Source organism: Aythya ferina (assembly GCF_964211825.1).
Source record: "Aythya ferina genome assembly, chromosome: 1".
Classification (NCBI taxonomy): Eukaryota; Metazoa; Chordata; class Aves; order Anseriformes; family Anatidae; genus Aythya; species Aythya ferina.
In genome coordinates this window covers 178,012,892-178,033,423 of record NC_140296.1, presented here as the reverse complement: position 1 = coordinate 178,033,423, position 20,532 = coordinate 178,012,892, and the positions used below count along the sequence as shown (strand labels likewise).

Sequence of the window (20,532 nt, the reverse complement as noted above, 5' to 3'; positions counted from 1 at the left end):
CCTCAGAATACTGAATCATGGACAGAATTTAGTCTGATACAATATATTACTTTTTCACTGACCTGTGATTTAAATATGTAAGAGGATTCAACTCCTTCAGAACTTCTATTGAATTTGCAATGAATAGGTCAGTTCTCAGTTTGACAGCACAGTTCTCATGAGATAGGTTATGGTCATGTACTTTAATATTCCAATAATGCAGATCTCACTAGAGGTCAGTAACCAGGTTTCACTCATCTTGAATTTATCTACATGTCTATATACCTGTCTAAATACAATTATTTTCTTAAAAATCCAACTTCTAAAACTATCATGTGAATAATTTAAGTATTTTTTTCATTTTATTCGCATGACCTTTGGCATCTTGGGTTCATTTTGTCTCTCACTGTCTAGATTTTATAGTCACAGAATGTTTAGGCAACCTTCCTCCTTTTCTGATAATACTTCTCATTTTGTTGTTCTTGTAGCATAGTATTTATTCCCCAGTTATTTCTTTAGCTTGGAAGATTGGTTCAGGTTGTTTCAAACGGTGTACAACTGTAAGCTATATGGCAGGGCAACCAACTGACCTGTGAAAACAATTGGTTAGGGAGGTAAATATATATATATATATATAAATTTTTGTTTGTTTGTTTCCTGCCTAGCATTTTATGGCAACACTGTTACTCACAGGTATTTTAAAAAGATCATTTGCTTAATGGTATCTATTGCTACCCCTCCAAATTTATTTAAGATTCTGTAAGCTGTGTTGTGATGAAGTAACATGATCCAAAGTAAACAAGACCAGTATTTTTTAACTCAGTATATGTTTCTAGTTGTCTTGTTTATAACCTCTACAAAAACAGTATGCAGTTGTTAATTGCATGCCATGCAGGCTTTCTCATCTTTAGCATAAGATGAGTTGTTAGTCTTGTCTTCAATGTCTGTTCTCTCTCTCCTGCTTAACTATATCCTTAGAAATGTCTTCTTCACTTTTCATACTGATTGAGTTTGATTGAGTACTGATTAAGAGTTTCTTATCAAGAGTCTGTTTTTACCCTATTCAGTTCATTAACAGGAATTATTTTTCTCCTTTAATTTTGATGGAGTGATTCTTTCCAAATTTTTCTCCTTGATTCTTCAGGAATTGTTTATTATGTGAACTTATTTTCTAGGCTATATAGGCACTTTCCCTAAATGTTTCCTCTGGCTTCATAATACAAAAGACTACTTGGTAACTCTTGATCATTGTGTCTTTTCTCTGACTGGGCAACACAAGATTGAGGAAGAAATCTTTTTATTAGTGAATTTTGGAAATGGAAATTTCCTTTTAGAATGGAAATCAACATTTGTTCTGCAATCTTTTATTTATTATTTTTTTTAAGCTACTATTTGCAGTTATTGTTTCACATCATTGTTGCCAGAATAGAAGTTTAAATGTACATATGTGTGTTAGCATTTTGGCTGTGTTAGCTGATGGAATTTTGGAATTGATATTCGTAAATGTTTTACCAAGTAGTAAATGCTTAATCTTTCCATGAATAGAACATGCTAATTTTCAGTCTGGTAGCTGACAGAAAGAGGTAAGGTAACTGAATTCAAACACTGAATTAATGTATTATGTTTTGGGTATTGCCTAGCCAGACTTTTCAAACACTGATCTTGCCTTCTCCTTTCTTTTGTTAGTAACGTTTCAGAATGATTTTTGCTGTCAAATGCCAAGTTAAAATTAATCCTTTTCTGAGCTACTGTTTTCTGGTGTGAATAATCAGTAAGTAGTGCTTTTAATGTGTTGGAGTCTTTAGAGAAAACTATTAAATAAGAAGGAAACACAGCTGTGTAACGATACTTTTCTCTGAAGAAATTAATTTTCTGAAGAGTTTAAATGTAGCTAGTTGTTAGTTCCTGCTTCTATTAAAGAGTGTAAACAACCCAGCTAATTATGAAGTAAATGAGTTGAATATAGAGACTTGAAACAATACGAAACTAAAATATAGGTAAGTCTTCTGAAACTTCTGCAAAAGTCTTAAGTTTGTGTGATAAATTTTGTAGTGGCTAATCATATAACAAATTTTCCTGAAGAACAGATAATTTGTTCTGAATTGTTTTAATTGTTCTGAATTTGTTCTAAAATGATGTATACTCAATACTTGCTGTCATTTTTTTAAAACATGGTCAAGAGGAATGCCATATGTTCCCAAGTAACTACAGTGAGTTACTCACTGTGCACCAAAAAATTCAGCAAGGTCACCTACAAAACTCAGAGCAGTCATTTAGAACCACAAGTGTTTTATACAGAATGTGTGTGTAAGTATTAATGCATTAAAGTATTAAAGCATTAATGATAGGAAAATATAAACCTGCACAAAAAGGTCATAAATTCATATTTTAAGTTTGATTTCTGCTTTCTTGTCATTTGCAAACATCACAAGATGGGGGAATTGGCATGAAGCTGAGATAGATTGAATGTAATTTTCATGAAGTAATTCTCTCTTTTTTAAACTCTCTTTATCAGAATTAGAGGAGTTTCCTAGAATTTAGAAGGCCCTCGTACTTTGCTTTTCCTTTGGGCATCTTGCACCAACCACCTACCTGCTTACCTTAGAGGAATGTAGGAAAGCTGTATACAGAAAATGAAAGTCTGAAATGTAAAGGCCTACCAGCAGAGTGCTTTGTTCTTAGTTTACTGTATTTACTTCATCATGCTGTAATATATAACATTGAAGATTAGACTTTATAACTTAAATAGTTTAAAATAGTTTATTTTTTTTATAGCAGTAAGTGGAAGTTTGGTGATTTATACCAAATAAAGACCTATCTCTGTGTTAGTACGATATAAAATGGTAATGTCAGAATAAAACTTCTGATTAACTTAAAATGGGATACAAATGAACTGAAGTTAATAAAAAAAAAAAAAAAAACAGAAAAAAAAAATAGGCCTTTGCCTTGTGTGGAAAACAAACAAACAAAACCAAAAAACAACCTCCCTGTAAATGAAGAGATTATTTAAAAGTTTATTATACCACCATTAGGAAGTTTTTCCAATAATTTTGTTTGTTTGTTTTACAGGGGCTGCTTGGCTGGGAAAAATCTGTTTAGGATGTTTTTGTTTTTTTACACGTCTGTAAAGTAATGTAAATTAAGTACATACTAAAATATTGCAGCTGAAAAGATGATTTATAAATTCATATGTTTATGGAGTAATATACCTGCAGAAGGAACAGCTATCCATTTTTACTTATTACTACGCAATCCCACTGCTTGCCTGAGAGTTTCATTGGGGAAAAGTTTCATTTTAATGTGAAGAATGTATTTGGTCATGGAGAAATAATGAACCTTTTCAGAGATTTGTGAGGCTAGTATCGTGGAGAGTTTCTATGTAGATATTAAAGATGTTATCTTTATATGGATGGGAGGTGGCTCACAGCAGTGCCAGTTCTGAGCAAGGCCATGTGTTATACACATGCATAAAATAATATGAAATAGATATAATGAAATAAAGGTCTGCAGGCTGTCTTACATTGCTAATGGAACACAGGTACTTCACGCACACACACAGAAGGTATGTATATAATAAAAGGGTTAAAAATGGTTTGTGTATAATAGAAGGATAAAACAACCATTCATTAATCAGTATACATACTTAAATCTGTTTTAAGTGAGTTTTGATGGCTTCACCACCACCATGCTTTTAGCCTTTGACATTCTTACTGTAAATAGAATAATTTCAAAATGTTTCTACTTGCCTGTTAGAAACGTAAATTTTCAATTTAAATTCAAAGTGTCCATAGAATACTGAAGAATTGCAATGCGGTTGATGTATATGTTCATGAATAAATGGATGTTGGTATTACCTTGAACACATTAGTAAGTACGTCTTCTAAAAGTTTTAATCTAATTTTGCATGCGTTTCATTCTGCAGATTTTTTGGTAAGAGTGAGAACTCTTGGAAGGAATATCACTGTTCTGATTATTGTAGTTGTATTCCTGCTCTGTTTAGGGGTGCTTATCTAACTGGATAAGCACCCCTAAAGAAATCTCAAATGTTTTAGTGGATGAACTACTTAAACTCCTGTGATCTTGTAACCTATTTTAGAGAAACTGTTGACCTTGTTCTTATGGACATTTTCCTAGTATTTCTTCAAGTGGCATTTTTAAGTGAAGGCATAAATAAACAAATAAACAATACTACTCAGTTTAATTATGATTAATTACTAGAGATGCATCTTTACGGTTGTTAGGTTACCAAAGTGTTTTTGTTTTTTCCTACTGAAAACAAAAGCTTAGTTTCTTCTTTAAGAGATAGAGAAAGGAAAGTGTAAAGTTGTAAAATGTATTCTTCAAGGTCATGGGAGAGGAGAATTACAAAGGTACTTTAACAAAATGTAGTTGTATTTTTCTTTTTGAGCGACAGGTGAAATCATATGCATCTGAGCAGTTGGAAATAGAATAATCCATTTCTTCTTAAAATGTTAGGTATATTTTCATTTGATATCTGTATAAAGTATGGAATTATTCAAATAATTATTTACTCAGCAGGTTAGTATGAAAATTCTATATACCAATGCATTTGGTCTATCAAGAAAAAAAATTGGTGAAATATTTAAATAAAGCAAGTATAATCTGTATTTATTCAGTACGGCAGGAAGTGTGAAATTTTCATATCAGAGCTCCCCATTAGAGTTGTATTCATGTGCTGTTTTATAACACTCTGTGGAGCTGTTTTTGCATGAAAGAAGTGAGATTCTTGTTTCTAAGCTCTAATAATTGTAAGTTCTAAATGTAACTTGATTCTAGAGGTAGGTGTGCAAGGTATATCCACAAAGTTCTTGTTACCATGTACATTATGTGCACAGTGATGGCTGTGGTGTTGGGTACCTGTTTTTCATAAACAAATCCCCTCTGGAAGTTCTCTCCATGGTGCTAAAATCTGACATACCCTTTCAGCATCTTTATCCGATACATTTCAATGTGCCTGTGTGTGCTGCTTCATCAAGTATTTTTTTTTCTTTTTCTTTTTTTTTTTTTCTTCAGTGAAGCATATACAATCTATGAATATACTATTGTTTGATAGTTTATAATTAACATCAAGTTGTTCTTTCTGCCTTTGACAACTTTGAAAACAACCTTTATGTGATTTTAAAATCCTGGGATTTAATTAGAAAAAGGACGTCTTTAACATGAAAGTATGTTATTCATTAGCAGTAGGTAAAAGGAAATGATTTTTCCATGTTATAGATGTTTAAAGACCAATAATACTTTGAAAGTATGTAAAAACGTATAAATACGTGGAAAAAGTAACATCGATGCACAAGAAGTAGCTCGTCTGCTTCTACCTCCAAAAATCTTGTCTGTGAGTCCACACAAATGTTTACTTCAGCCAAGTCTATAAAAAAATGTAAGTTATTATATAGTTTAAAAAGTATAGTTTACTAATGACTTACAAGAAATATTCATCACTCCTATTCTCACTGTGTAATGCAAACTACCTATTCATCCAATAATATTTAATTCCCTAAGTACAATTTACAATAATTTTTTTTTTTTTATTCTCCCTATTTGTATATATAACTATCAACTGAAATAACATAAAAAATTCTGCTACCAATTTCTTTGTTTGTAGTCACCATATTTTTTCATCAGCTATCTTAACAGTCAGATATTTTTTCTGTACTGGATTTAGGAATAGTCACTTTTTTTATCCTAACAGAATTGGTTTTAGCTTGTAATCAACATTCTGATCAACAGTTTTTTGTGCACATTTGCTGCTTATGGACCCAGTCCTACTCCCGTGAGAACTTTAACCTCAATATGAGTAGAGTCAGGTATTCATTGTTCTCTTTTCGTCTCGTTTCATTTCATTTCTACTAATAATGTTTCTGTCAGTCATTTATTGCTTGTTACACTGTGAAAGCTGGGGAGGTTTATAAACTAGTCAGTTGTTGTTATTGCTGAACAGAAGTGTGCAGGTCCAGAAAGAAATCCTTAATATCATCTAAACTGTTCAAACTAGCCAAGTTCACTCTATCACCAGCCTAAAGTTTAGACATTACTAATAACTGAATTCCCCCTTTGACTGAAGACAAAATATTGAATTTACATTTTCAGAGTATAAAAATTGCATTTAGTTTTCAGGTTTCTGGGGGGGTATCAAAGCAATTCAAAATGTGCTTTAAACAGTAGCCTGTTGCTCTGTCAGTCTTATGCCTCCTTTCTGCACTTCTCTCTTCCTCCTCCCACAGTAATCAACATGTAAAATACAACATTGCTACTTACCAGTATGGGTAAGTAATTTGTGAAAGTGTTTATTGTGTAGTTCATTGCAGTTGTACAGCCTAAGGACAGCAAAAATAACCTATGTGCTCAGATTGGCATTTAAACGTGAGAATATGTAAGGAAATATTTTATAAGACTTTATAATGAATTTGTTTATTGTTAGACAAGAGCTCCCAGAATATGTTTTGGAAACAAACAAGACAAAAACTGTTTTGATTTTAATCAAAAATGTATTTTCATCATAAAAAAATTTTACATACTCACTGTGTCTACTCTACAGAATTTGTCCATTTCATTACACCATGTGTCAATCCTAGTATATCTGTTCACTGCAAAAACTCGTGGCTAGTGTGTGTAATACAGCACAGGAGGAGGTATTGCTCAGTTCCACTACTTTTATGTAATAATAATTAAAAAAAAAATACAGAAAATGTGGCTACTTTCACTGTATTCCAGACTTAAGTCTCATGAAAGTTCTAGAAAATGAAGTTAATCGTATTTGGTTGGTAGAATACCCTTAGAAGCCATATTTAAAATTTTTCTCTTATGCTGAGGCATATTTCCATTTGTCAGCAGCAGCAAAGTCCAGGCATCTAATTTCTAAATGAAGTACTTTTTCTTGTTCCCTTTTTATTCAGCACAAATGCAGTCATGTGCTTTTTATTTCAGAGATTGATTGATATTTATGACATATTGGTTGGTACACCTATTACAGTTGCTTTTACTTCCATTGCTGTGCTTTTTTCTTTGCCCATGTCCCAAAGACTGATTAAAGGAGGATAAATCTCGTTGAGTGAAAAGGATTGCTTCTTCAGGTAATTCTTTAGATAGCTGTGTCTGATGTCATAGTTCGTCTCTCGTGAGATGCAACTGTAGAGATATACCACAGAGATGATTCCCAGAAGAGTACCAAGGCAGACAAGGAATCCTATTACGTTGTTCTTTTCATAGCCTTTCACTGCCAAGTCCAGTCCTTTTGTGGTTACATTGACACATTGTTTCTTATTTTGTGGATAAATAGTGGGAATATCTATACAAATTTTGTATTCAGTTGATGGATTTAGATGTGTTAGGTTGTATACCTGTATATCAGACGGTACTCGAGCGCTCTGTGCAGCCTGAGAGTTTTCTGCTTTCAGAAAAGCAGTCCATCTAACACTGGACTTCAGAATTTTAGAACTTGCTTTCCATGAAACCAAAACAGAATTAGATTTTATATCTTTTATTTTAATGTTCAAAGGTCCATTGCTGTCCTGAGGAAAAGAGCCATCCACTTTAATCATGACTGACTTTAGGTCTGCCCCAACTAAATTTGTTGCTATGCACGTGTATAAGCCACTTTCTTTTTGTGTTACATCACTTATGTCTAATGTTCCTTCAGAATGAATGTAGTACTTATTAGAAATAGTATTAGGCAAAAGTTTGTGTCCTGATGGCGTTATCCAGTAGATTTCAGGTTCCGGTTCTGCTGTTGCTCTGCAGTGTAAGGAAATATGGCTACCAGTTTTCAAATCCAGAGTAGATGGAAAGCTTTCAGGAGCTATCAGAGGGAGACAGATTTCCATCATTTCTCGGAAGTGTATCTGTCTCACATTCTGGCCTTGGAATTCGGGAGGGTCTACACAAAACAGAGACTCCGGCTCCATGAAGCGAATATTTGTTTTATTCATGTTAATCCAGCGGATGACACAATCACATCTAATGGGATTGCTGTGTATACTGACTTCCTTCAGGTTGGGCAATGATTCAATTGTGCTGCGGTACAGGGCACTCAGCGCGTTGCTATTGAGCATGAGAGATTCCAGCTTGGGAAGTCTGTAGAATGCATTTGGATGAATGTATGATAATCTGGGGTTGTTGGTAGCTTCTATTTTTCTTAAATCTGGCAAATTATCAACAGCAAGGCTATCTATGGAAATCAGTTCAGGCATGTTATTAATTCCTAACTCTTTTAGGTGCAGCATATTGCTAAAATCTCCTCTTCGTATTCTGTTAATGGGATTCTTATTTAGGTCCAGAAATTTAAGATTTGTAACCTTTTGAAGAGCAATGTGGGGCACTCTAGCAAATCTATTGTCATAAAAGGAAATGCTTTCTAAATTGTCAAGGCCAGCCAAGGCATTATCTGGTATTTCAGTGAGATTTATTCCAGCTAAAACTAGGCTGCGCAGATTGGTAAGGGCCTTGAAGTTCATATCTTCGATTCTGATTATTGGATTTTCTCCAATCATGAGAATCTCCAGATTAGGAATAGCTTCAAACCACTTACTGTTGATCATTTGCAGACCGTTTGAATTGAGATGAAGTCTGAGAAGATTATTGAGGCCTATGAAAGCTCCAGGTGCAATCACAGAAAGCAGGTTATGATTAATATAAAGCTCTTGCAAATTGTGGAGTCCAGAGAGACATTCTTCAGGGAGTTCAGTAAGTTTGTTTTCTTCAAGGTACACAGAAAGCAACTGTGGTATCTTTGTAAGATTAATACTGGCCACTGAGGATAAATTGTTCTGAGATAAATCTAGACCAGTCAAATTCACTGGAAAGTCTACTGAGTGTTCAATTTTTGCAATATTGTTAGTCTGTAGAAGTAAAACCTGTGTGTCGGCAGGCAGTCTGGCTGGAAAATTAAAAAGGCCTAAATCATTACAGTCCACTGTTGGAGCCTCCATATACACAGACTTGGGAGTGAACCAAGGTCTGATCTCACATATACATGACTCTGGGCAGTCTGCTTTTTTTTCTACAGCTTGTACTACTGCAGTGATAACTAGGCCAAGTAGAAAATTAATTTTGAGTTGCATGTCCTTCATCTTAGCTCAAATGTTCAGAAAAGTAACAGACCCCGTAAGTATTCCACGGTTATGGTTTTGCAATTCAGTATGACCCGGTCAATTGATAAAACACACACTTGCATTTGTCAAATGCTGATTGCGAAGGACTTTCTTCCTGAGGATAAGTGATAAATTTGCAACCAACTTGTCCAGTAGTAAGAGACATTTTGTGGAAATGAAGGTCACTCTGTCCTTGATGACATAAAATTGATAAGCTTTGTGAAGATGAAGCATGTATAGATGGTCATAGGAGATTAAGCAATTCATTTATTTAGTAGTATTAACTTCAAATCCCATGATTGATTAGTGTTTGCAGGAATGACAGGATGACCTAAAATATAAGAAGAGGAAATAATTAGTATAAGAAACTATAAAGTTATAAATTAATTTAGCCATCTCTTGCTATCTAGTGTTAATTATTGCAAGTAAGAAAAGAAAATGACTGTGGTGCCTAGAGTATTGTAGTGGTATCCGGATAGCATAAATGAAGTTAATATAGTAATATATCTTCAGACTTTGTAGCTTGTCATGCATCCAGTGGAGCATTGCTCTGAAGAAAGATGAAGATTCATAAAGTATAAAGCAAAATATATCAGTGAGATTTTTCTACATATTTTATGCCCCTTAACAATATATTTTATTTTTTTTTACAGTTATCAGTAGAAGCAGACTGAGTTCTGTTGGCTTTGAAAATGTAAACACTGAGCAAAATCCTACAGAGCATGAATATTTAACTTCTGAACATAAAATTTATAAATATAAAGAACTTAATTTACGTGTAATCAGAGGAAAATTGAATGGTTGGATTAATACACATTCCTAATGATGACATTCTTAGGCAAGCCTTTGAGATACTTTGAGATACTTTGAGATACTATCAATTTACAAAATTGATAATCCACTAAATTTATCATTTTTTAATTCTTTTTGTAGCTGATGTTTAGGAAGAAAACTTTTTATTCTCTCTTTCTTTAAAGCAATTAGAAAGGAATATATACCTTATATTAAATAGCTTGTCATTTTGGCAAATTTAGTCTAATTACTGGCTTGCTTATTTTGGCTTCAATAGCTTCAATTGCAGGGAAGAATAAAAAACAGAAAATCGTCTTTAGAGTGATAAGAATATACGAAAAACAGCCAACGCTAGCAGTTGCTTTTTCATCTGTAGCTCTGCAAGAATCTGAAATTTGCTATTAAGTTGCAGACTGTCTTCATATCCCAAATGATAACAAAGACTGGAGTTGTAGCATTCTGAAATGTCAAATGTGTCCTCTCTTCAGATTTTTGGTATCTACTTACTTTTCCTAGGGAAAAATATCCTACTACTAGTGTACATTGTATTCCAAGTGATATAATTCAAAAGCTTCTGCGTTTCTATATATTAAGTAGTATATATTAGCTGCTGTGTTTACTTCAGAATATGGACTATACACTAACTGTTACCAGACTTTGTCTCGGAAGGCTGCTGTATGACACACATTTATGCCCTTTTCCCCTTTGGCTTTTGTATTGAAATTCACAGTGACATTGTTTACAAACTGTAAGATGAGATCAATGCTTCATTGACATTGATAAATAACTTCTGAGATGTTGTTGGTATCGATAGACAGAATTACAAAAGTCAAGTGTCAAGGATTTGGATTTTAGATTTCCTTTGCAGGCTCAGGAGGATTGGACATGTTGATCAAATAGGCATTTCGTATCAGCTCAGAAGAAAGGTGTTGGACAATGTTGAGTATTGAAGAACATTTGGCAAATGTTTGTGGCTTCTGTGTTATGTACATTTTAAGACATTTAATATTTTATTTTAACACGTAAGTATATCAAAAAAGTGAACAGACAATGTGTGAGGTAAACATACAGAAACATTCTGCTGTTTTGAGGATTAATAATATGTTTTTTGTGGAAATGGCCCAGTTTATACTGAAATGCAAAGCTATGTCGATAGAAATAGTAAAAATATAATCTGTTCCTTTATTCTGGGAAATGATATGAACTTGGGGCTTGCAGAAAAATAGAGATTTGCATTGGACAGCAAATGCTTATAACTTGCTCTTAATTTAGTCATCAGAAGGCAAGGTGATGTGCCTATATGGAATACTGTCCCATTTACTAAAGGTCTCTCAGTAGAAATCATTCAATGCCAAATGCACAGATGTAATTTACTATATAGGCAGAGGAGAGGATTTGGAGGAGATGGGAGAGCACTTTTTGAATCCTGTTCCTGATGCACTTAGGCACATGTTCCATTGACTTCTGGAATTTTAATTGGAATGTATATTACAAATACATTTGTATGGCAAATACAAAATGCAAGCTTCTAGTAATTGAAATGTCATTGGAACTCTTACCTGAGTAATATAGATATTGAGGTTCAATAAATTACTCCTGCAGATATCTAAGCTCAGCATTTAAATTCTATTATGATGCTTAGGACTACTGCTCGGTAGAGGTACTGGGAAAGTATTTTGGGGGAGCATGACTAAATAGTTGGCCTGCTTTTGTGCTGCACCCTGGACATTTGCTGTTGGTCACTGTGAATGATAGTATGTAGACAGAGATGGACTTTTCATGTGTAAAGTACTAGGTACCTGAGATGCTGTACACAGAAAAGTATGTAAATTACTACATTTTTGTGTACATAAAACCAACATCAGTTGTACTTCAGCTTCTATGTGACACTTGAGCCTGAAACAAGGGCATTAGTGGACATTTTCACATCATATATTAATTAGACTGGGCTTTCTCCAAAAGGAGTCAAAAAGATATGAGAGATCCAGGTTGAAATTCTTCTTTATGATTTAGTTTGATGTCTTTTCTGTTTCTGGTGAATGCTTCAGCTAATAAGAGACCAGCTCAAGCTCATGTAGTGTTCTAGCATTAATCTTCCTTATTTCTCCAGTTGAAATGCTTCTGCCTTGTATAAAATATTCACTGGGGTTGAGTGCCTTGAATAACAGATTGTAGAATAATTTTCACTCTCTCCAAGCCTACAAAGTCATCATTCCAAAATACATTGTTTCACTTCAGAAAGATTTTTGGTTAAATAGTGTTATATTTGTGTATTCTTTTATATGAATATGATTTGCTATTGACTTCATTCAAGGTATGGAATAAAAGAATATTTCTAGAGTAGTGTTGGCATCCATCGTGCCTTGTGGGACACTATACAAAAAAAAAAAAAAAAAAAAAAAGCATTGAGAGGCACAGGAAAAAATGTGTAGGATGGTTTGGGTGGCAAAACATTTGTTTTGGTCTTTTTGTTTCTAATAGTATTATTGTGTCAATCTTCAATATACGATGTTGACAAAAATGTTAAGAAAGCATGGATTACTGATGTTAAGTTTTCTGGTCCCATTTGAAGAGATCAAAACCCAAAATGAAGTTAGGCAGTATGACTTTGCTTATGTCAACTTGTTGTATTGATTGTGTGAGTCTGTGTTCCTGTGTGTATGTAATTAATTTCTAACCTTGAGATATGTACAAACCATTTTGAACTGAGAAGTGAGCTGCAGTTTACTGTAATAAAATAAACCTCATGTAAACTGCTATCTTGCACTCGAGACTATAAATTGTAATTGAAGTTCAATTTCCTTGAAGAATGTAGCCTCACAGAGATAAATGTTTATATTGGAAATAAGCATTTAACTTTGTGATACTTTGAACTTTGGGAACATGTTGATTCCCTTTCTTCATTAATATACTGATAACAGTAAATAAAGATTAAATTGAAAAACTCGTACTAACTGTGACTTTCAGAATTTTTATTAATGCCTTCCAGTGCTTTAAAGCTAAGTGCTTTGTACCATCTGGAGCTGTATGTGAAAATTTTGCATTTCAAATATCCAATTTTAAAGGTACCAGTAAGGAGGACAAAGAGAACCTGAAGGTCATTTGTCCTGTTCCTTGGAATAGTATTTAAGGTATCTGAGATTTACATATGGAGGCTTTCTGTGCAAAAGTAGATTTTTTTTTTCTAAACAAACAAATAAAATAATTGAAATACTGCAGTTATGTAACCATAATCTGTTACATAAAAACTCTATTTTTATTATAGCTCTTTTTAGTGGGTTTTGATGGTGATTTGATGTATTTGATGTGATGCAATTGATTCTTAAAACTTGTGCTGACTATGATGCAGAACAGACAAACCTGTAGAGATGAGGCTCAGCAGCAAACTACCACCCGCTAGCTGAGCTGTGGGATTAGTGTTTTCACACAAGCAGCAGCAGGAGCTATGCATGGTAGTTTTAGGGTCTTTGATGTAAAAGTCTTTACTTGAGTGCACTGAAAAATTGTTATTAGCAGTCTGATTGTACATGTATTTCCTCATTTGGATAAAATGTTGTGGTTTGCTTCACAATGTCTGAAGTTGAAAAGCCTAAATAGCTTCTGCATCTAAAATATTACTATTGCTTATTAGCAATAATAATTATTCAATATTTTATTATTCTTTTTTTCTGTGTTATAAGTTCTATCATAAAGTATTTAAATTTTTGTTGAGAGACTCTTTAATTTCTTCTGGAAGTTCATCCCTGTTACATTCAATCCATAGTTATGGTCTTATTAAATGCAGTGTGTCTCTTGCTTGTAAGGTATTACCTCTTGCTTTTAGGAAGACACACCTTGGATTCTTTGGTAAGCGTGACTTCTTGCAACCTAATTATCTCTTGTGTAGACAAAGATTGGTATGTCTTAATTAGGTTTGTTTCGTTTACTGCTATTGACAGCTGGAGCCTTGGTTTACAAGAGGGTATCACCATTATTTGAGCTGGAAAAGACATTCAGTGAATGAATAAACTGAGCAATGTTTCTCGTCACTGGAGCAACAGACAGCTAAAAACCAAGTCAGAGTGGGCAGAAAGGAAAAGAAACACGTCAGGTTTTGGCAATCTTTCTTTTCCACTTCAGCAGTTAGAGAGACAGTGATAAAAACTAAAAATGCAGCAGCTACACTGCAATGTGCCCTGCTGGCAATAAGGCAAACAGTTCACTTCACAAGGACCAATTTAGAGGTGGCAAGCATTTTGAAAACACAGCTGTTCGTACAAAGCTACCTTTCAAAAACATCAACTGAAAGAGCCACTTCTCGGTTCTTGTCATTATAACCACTTTGAGCGTTTCTGTGGACAGAAATCCTGGAAATGTCAACTAACCAAAAACTGGGGATGAGATTTCATTCCTCACTTGACTGTGGTTACAGCACTTTGTTTTTGTTTGTTTGTTTTTTATTATTATTTATTATTATTTTTTTTAAGTCAGAGACAAGGAGTTATACAGACTACATTTGAAAATTTAGTATTTTTCTAACACTTTTTGTGATGTTCTTCTTCCTTGCTTGTTGAATGATTAAAATAGAAAAGATGTTTTTTCTTGGGGCATTTTTATTACAGTACTATTGATTAAAAAAAAAAAAAAAAAGTGCAACAACTTTATTCTTGAACTACTTCAAATAAATGGTGCTTTTTTTTTTTTTTTTCCATATATAACTATTTTATTATTACTTTTTTTTTAATACGTGTGGAGTCTGTGACTGAACAATGAATCTAAGTTTGGTTTTAAAGCACAAAAAGATAATACGGTAGATTTTCATAAGAGAACCTGTCCTGAAATAAGATATTTCTGGAAATATGCTCTACTAGATGGTCTGATACAATTGCTGGAAATTATATAGGCTTCGTAAAAATGGAAGGAATTTCTGCTGGAAGGAATATGGAGTCTTACTTTCATTCCACTCTCCAGAGCAAGGAGTTTCATACAGAATCCTGTTTCTCTTTACAAATTAACAAGTGCAAATTAACAGTTAACTGTAATACACTCTTACTGTTTTATGTTGTTATATATGGCTCAGATACAGTTTCACATTGAAATGCAAATGTGAATGGGTGTTACTGAGAATCTTAGTTTTGAGGTGTTCAACTTGGGTGGCTGACAGTATCAGATGATAGTTGGATTTTTAGAATGTTGGGTTGAAAAACTCAAAAGTGACTATCTAAAACTCATGGACACATTTGAAAAATTTGACTAGGGCTACTGTTGGGATGTTTTTTTTAATTATGAAAATCTACTTTACTTTCTTCTAATAATGGATTTTTAGAACTTCAGGCTTGCCCTGTATAGCAGTAAGTGCAAGATGCAAAGGAAATGGCAAAGCTACTTGTATTTAACCCTAGGAGCAATTTGCAGTGTCTGAATATTTATATATTTATTTCAGTGCATGTGTGTATATTTATTTTGTGAACTTGTTACACTTCTTTTTTTTTTTTTTTTTTTTTTTTCCATTTTTGGAATAAATTTCCCTGAGGGAAAGGCAAAAGTATAAGATGTTTAATATGTCTGTAAAACAACAAGTTCTCACACCATAGACACTACAAGATAAGAATGGCATGATTTTGTGTGTCATTAAAAATTCTTAGCATCCATGGGCATTATGTGCTTTGAGTCTACTTTAATGTAAAAATAATTTCATAAAAACATTATGATCAGATAGATCCACATGATCCACCCCTTCTCCTTCATTCAGAGTCTGGTCTGCTATCCTTGTGCTCTTGTTTACTGTATGTTGAAACAATTTCACAGCTATCAGAGGAATTACCATCATATGCAATTCATTAAGAACTTACTGTAGTTGTATCTCTTGTATCAGTTAAAAATTTCATTAAACAAACTTTGTGATATTATAAAGCACAAAGCCTTGAAAATAGATTTAAAATAGGTATGTTGAATGTACAAGAAAGTAAAACGGAAGCCAAAGGCATATTAATATATGATATGTGAGAATTTAATACACATTATATCTTAGAAAAACTTTTAAAAGGACTTGAAGGAACAGTTGGTAAAACCTTTTAAAAATTTGAGAATGGAAAAGATATTGCACTTGTTTCCTATGTATTTTAAACTGGCTTAGCATGATTGACCATGGAATGGCAGATAACTGTGGGACCACCTGCATGTGAAGCAAGGCATTTGTCAATCATAATCACAGTGCTTAATAGAAATAATATATAATTTTGTTACTATTCTAAATTTGGCAGCGGTTGAGGCAGCAGCATTGTGCATTGGAACCATAGTGGTGGATGAGGACCACTGTCCTGTGCATTAACTTGCTGAAGAACAGAATTGTGATCTTTATTCCATGGAGCTTTCAATTCAAATACAGGAAAAATGACGACAGATGACAGGGCAAGAAAGAAAGAGAAGTCACCATGACAATCTCAGAACATACCAGGTTTTATTTTTTTCCTTTAGCCATGACATAATAATTTACTGTCATGATCTTGGATAAGTTTTCCAGGCTTTTCTTTTAAATTTTCAGTCCGTAAAACTGACACTTTCATGTGCTTTTGACTTATTTTGACTTATTAAATCATTAAATCATGCCACCGTTTCACAAGTGGCATGGCAGAAGAGGATGAAAAGTTTGTGCAATGATACTGGGTAAAGGAAATAATAGTTTCATCAATTAGTTTCTTTTTTTTTTTTTTTTCTTAACTACTACTCCTAAGATGAAATACATAAAATAATATGTAGGTATTTCTTTCTGTGTGAGCAGAGATATTAGAAAATTATATTTACATGACAAGATGATGAATTTCAATTGAAGTTGCACACTTCTTTTCCATTTTTGTTATAATCTGTCATCTATATTCTGATTCCTTGTATAGCATTCCAAATCCTCTTGTAATAATTTCAATGCTTGTCAGTTAGACTACATCTAATAACTTGGATTGGACTTGGATTAATTGTAAAATAAGCCTCAAAGTAATCAGATTTTTTTATTTCTTTTTCAAAAATCAGATACTGAATGTATAATTCTGATTTTTTTCTATTTTTTCATTGCTACAATTACTTAATTGTTTTGATTTCTAAAATAAAGCTACAAATCTATTTTCTAGTTGTCAGAGAAAATAGCAAGAAGATTGAAAATAACTTTTCAAAGTACTTAAATCTTTTGTATCCTTGTTATAGTTCCTACCCTCAGAACTGTTTCTCTATGTAAGTGCGTTATCTATTGTTGTCATTACCAGGCAATTATGTTAAAAAATTATTGCTGTAAGTTGGTAAAGTAATGTGTTAGTTTAATTTAGATTCATCCATACACGTTCAACTTCTTTTTGACAGTTGTCATGTTAGTAGCGGCAAAGCACATTTTGGCAGTTACCTAGGCACATAGTTGGCAAGAGAACGATCACGTTCTGGATGTGGGTGAATGTACCCAGTTACCAGATGCTCCAAGCAGATGGCCAGAACTAAAGATGAGTTAGACCAGTTTTGGCTGGATTTTCTAGAAAGCTACCACACCAGTTCTGGGGGCCTATAATACATATGACTAGTAAAGAATCCTAGCCAAAATCAAGCAGAGCTGTTGGCAAAGTCTGCATTTTGTATTTTTATTTTGTGGTTCTTACAATGTAAATGTTAAACATGCCTACAACATAGAAGCAGGTGTGCTCAGGTAGTTGTAATATAGGCAAAGAAAGATAGTGGCAGAACTTAACACATAATGTTTTCCTTGTGAATTTATTATGATTTTTTTTTTTTTAATTTATCATGGGAAAAAAGGTCACTGTAATAAAATTAGCATAATAGTAAGGAAGATAATTTTAGGAGCTGTAATTTCTGTTGTATAATTTTTCAATAACAAAGATTTAGGTTTGAGAGACCTGAATTAATTTAAACCATCAATCTTTAATGGCAGACTCCAAATGTTTAGTGTTTTCACCTTTTAGTTATTGCTATATTCATAATTTGTTTTGAGATATCATCATGTCAAGGTAAATGTCCCTATACCTAAAAAAATAAACACCCAACAACAAACCAAACAACCAAACAAGCAAACACAGTGCACACTGGATATGATTTTAAACTACAATAATCTAAAGATATAAAAGGGCCTAGTGAATACAATTGTATCAGGAGCATCCTGATACAGTCTCAGCCTGTATTTGATGTATACTGCATGGAATGTAGTTTAAGATCCACGAAGGGGAAAAAATTATTGCTTGTCATTGGAATTAGTGGAAAATCCTGAGTAAAAAAAAAAATATATATATATATATATATGTATGTATGTATGTATGTTTGAAGTACCAGTAGTGGGTGTGATAATCTATTCTATATTTTGAATCTTCCCAGCAATTTAGGCCAAATTGCTTTAACTTTTTAATTGTGAATATATGGGGTGATTAATTATATCCTAAGCCACCTGTGGAATCAGATTCACAATGTATTGTTCAACAGAAGTGGATATATGTGTGTGTATATATATATATAATTTAAATATTATTCAGGCAGTGTAGACATATGGACTGATGAAAAAAGCAATTTCAGGATGCAAAAACTGACAAGGTGTAAAACAGAATATTCTTTGTAATCTTTAGGAAATAATCCTTGCAATCCTTTTTTCTGCTGTGTTTTATGGAGTGATTTATGCATACTCATAAATTACCTCACAGAGATACTCATTTCTGATTGCAGAAAGTATTTTGATTTGTGTTTAGTTTTAATTACGGTTTTTGCTTGGTTGAGCATCTCATTGCTAATATTTCATGTAAAGTTTTTTTTTTTTTTTTTTTTTTACATGATTTACAAAACTAATATTATTTTCAGACCTGAAATTATTGCTTTTTTGTATGTATGACCCATTCGTCAGCTCTAAACCACACTATAAGATTATCATGGTTCATTTCTTATTTCCCCAGAAATGAATACATTTAAATGCAGATATTATTTTCTTTTTATGATTTGTTTTTCAAAATAGGACCAGAATAAAAAGGATAAATACAAGATAAATAAATCTAAGCACTTAAGCTTAGTGTCCCTTCCTACATGTGTAGCACTATAGCTCAATAATCATATACTTCTAGAAACACTATCTTCTTTCAATATTTTTCTTCCTTTCATGTTGTTAAGATAATTTATGTCCAAATTTGCAAACTTATTGATTCCATCATACCTCTCCAGCACATGTAGACTCAGAAGCACCCTTCCCATCTTATTTTTCCCCAGTCCTTCTATTTTTTTCCATTATTTTAAAGGATTTTTTTTTTTTGTATACCTGAGTTTTTTAAAGTCATCCATGTAATCTGCAATATTTAAAACCACACATGTTGCTGTGCTTCAGGGAAGTACACATACACCATGGAAAAACATAAAGCAAAGAACACGTTATCAATTCTCTATGACATTTGGAAGGGTTGATTTATCTCTTACTTCATCCTTCCTTGGCCGTTGAAACCAGACAGAAAGTATCTCAGAAGTAGTTAATCCACTATCTCAAAAAGAAGAGGTGCAGGTGATACTCTGAAATTGTGACACAAGTGCTTTCTTCATTAGTGTGTAATAATAGGTAATGCAGGTATTTGTGAAGGCCAATAGCAGACCTACTTGCTTGCATTGCTTGATGCAGTACCAATACCAATAAATGTGCATTGGGGATTAAGTTGTTTAACCATAGCTTAAACTGATAAACAAGAATAATTTAGTTTTGCTGTGTGGCTTTTCCTGCCAGTTCTTATAAATGTAAACTGAATATGCAGTATAAGTTCTCTTGCAGGATAATTATCCTTCCTTCAGGCAACAGGTGTCACCTTATTTAGTATTATAATGATGGAAGATATAAACCACCTGTCTTTCTCCTTGCAAATGACTCTGTGTCCTCTGTTAATGAGCATGGAAATGTCACCTTAAATTGCTTTAATGTTCTCAATCCTAAGGAAACAAAGCATGGAAGTAATTTGAAGTTCAAAATCCACAAGAGTTGTGAAGTTTGCCTTAGTATGCGTTAAATTGTCCTTACTATGATATCCTATTTTTATGTGGGCAATGCTGATTTTGAAAATAAGTCTAGATTTGATTTCTATAATTTGGAATACAGAGTACAGAGCAGTGTGAGCATTCTAACTTCTTTATTTTCAGACCCTATCTCTGGCTCAATTTCCACTACTGGTTATCAAGAATAATCATCATGTATTCTTGAAATTCCAGTTCTGAATCTCCAGTGCCATCTGGTAACTTTCAACTGGTTAAAGGTTGAGATTATTCTGGAATCAAATGAATGGGTAAAGCAACACATCTGAATGGCTGAGAACTTGAAAAGTCCTGAAAGCATTTCCCTGAAAGTGACAGAATGTTCTTTTCTGTCTCCTGTCATCCATGAGACAGAAGAGATAATGTAAGCTAAAGAAGGAATCCAGGAAACGTTTGAAAGTTACAGAAGTAATAAGTAGAAAGTTATAGCAAATATGAGGTGAAATAGCTTTGTTTGGCAGTCCTTCAGGAACAGGCTTTTAGGGTTGATCAAGACTTGCATTACAAGCAGTAAGGAAAATACTCTGAAGGCCATAAAAATGTTTGGCTTGAAAACTGGGTTTCAGTTTCATTGGTTAATAAAGGTCTGTCTTGGAACAAAACAATGAAAAATTATTGAGATGAGCTCTCTTTACAG

General features: G+C 33.2%; 2 protein-coding genes across 8 annotated transcripts in view; one reads left to right on the top strand and one right to left on the bottom strand.

Moving 5' to 3' along the window:
• Window positions 1-20,532, top strand: part of IMMP2L (inner mitochondrial membrane peptidase subunit 2) — a 457,221-nt gene that overhangs the window by 187,364 nt on the left and 249,325 nt on the right. The gene's annotated exons all lie outside the window — the stretch shown is intronic.
• LRRN3 (leucine rich repeat neuronal 3) overlaps window positions 1-20,532 on the bottom strand; it is a 58,968-nt gene that overhangs the window by 19,266 nt on the left and 19,170 nt on the right. For 2 of the 3 annotated variants that reach the window (XM_084498810.1, XM_084498809.1), the window contains one exon: window positions 6,466-9,417. The exons of the other annotated variant lie outside the window; for it this stretch is intronic. In XM_084498810.1, the coding sequence (XP_084354936.1) occupies window positions 6,939-9,065 (2,127 nt within the window). In that variant the 5' untranslated portion in view covers window positions 9,066-9,417 and the 3' untranslated portion in view covers window positions 6,466-6,938. Of the gene's footprint in view, window positions 1-6,465; window positions 9,418-20,532 lie in introns of those variants that run through there. 3 annotated transcript variants of the gene reach the window in all.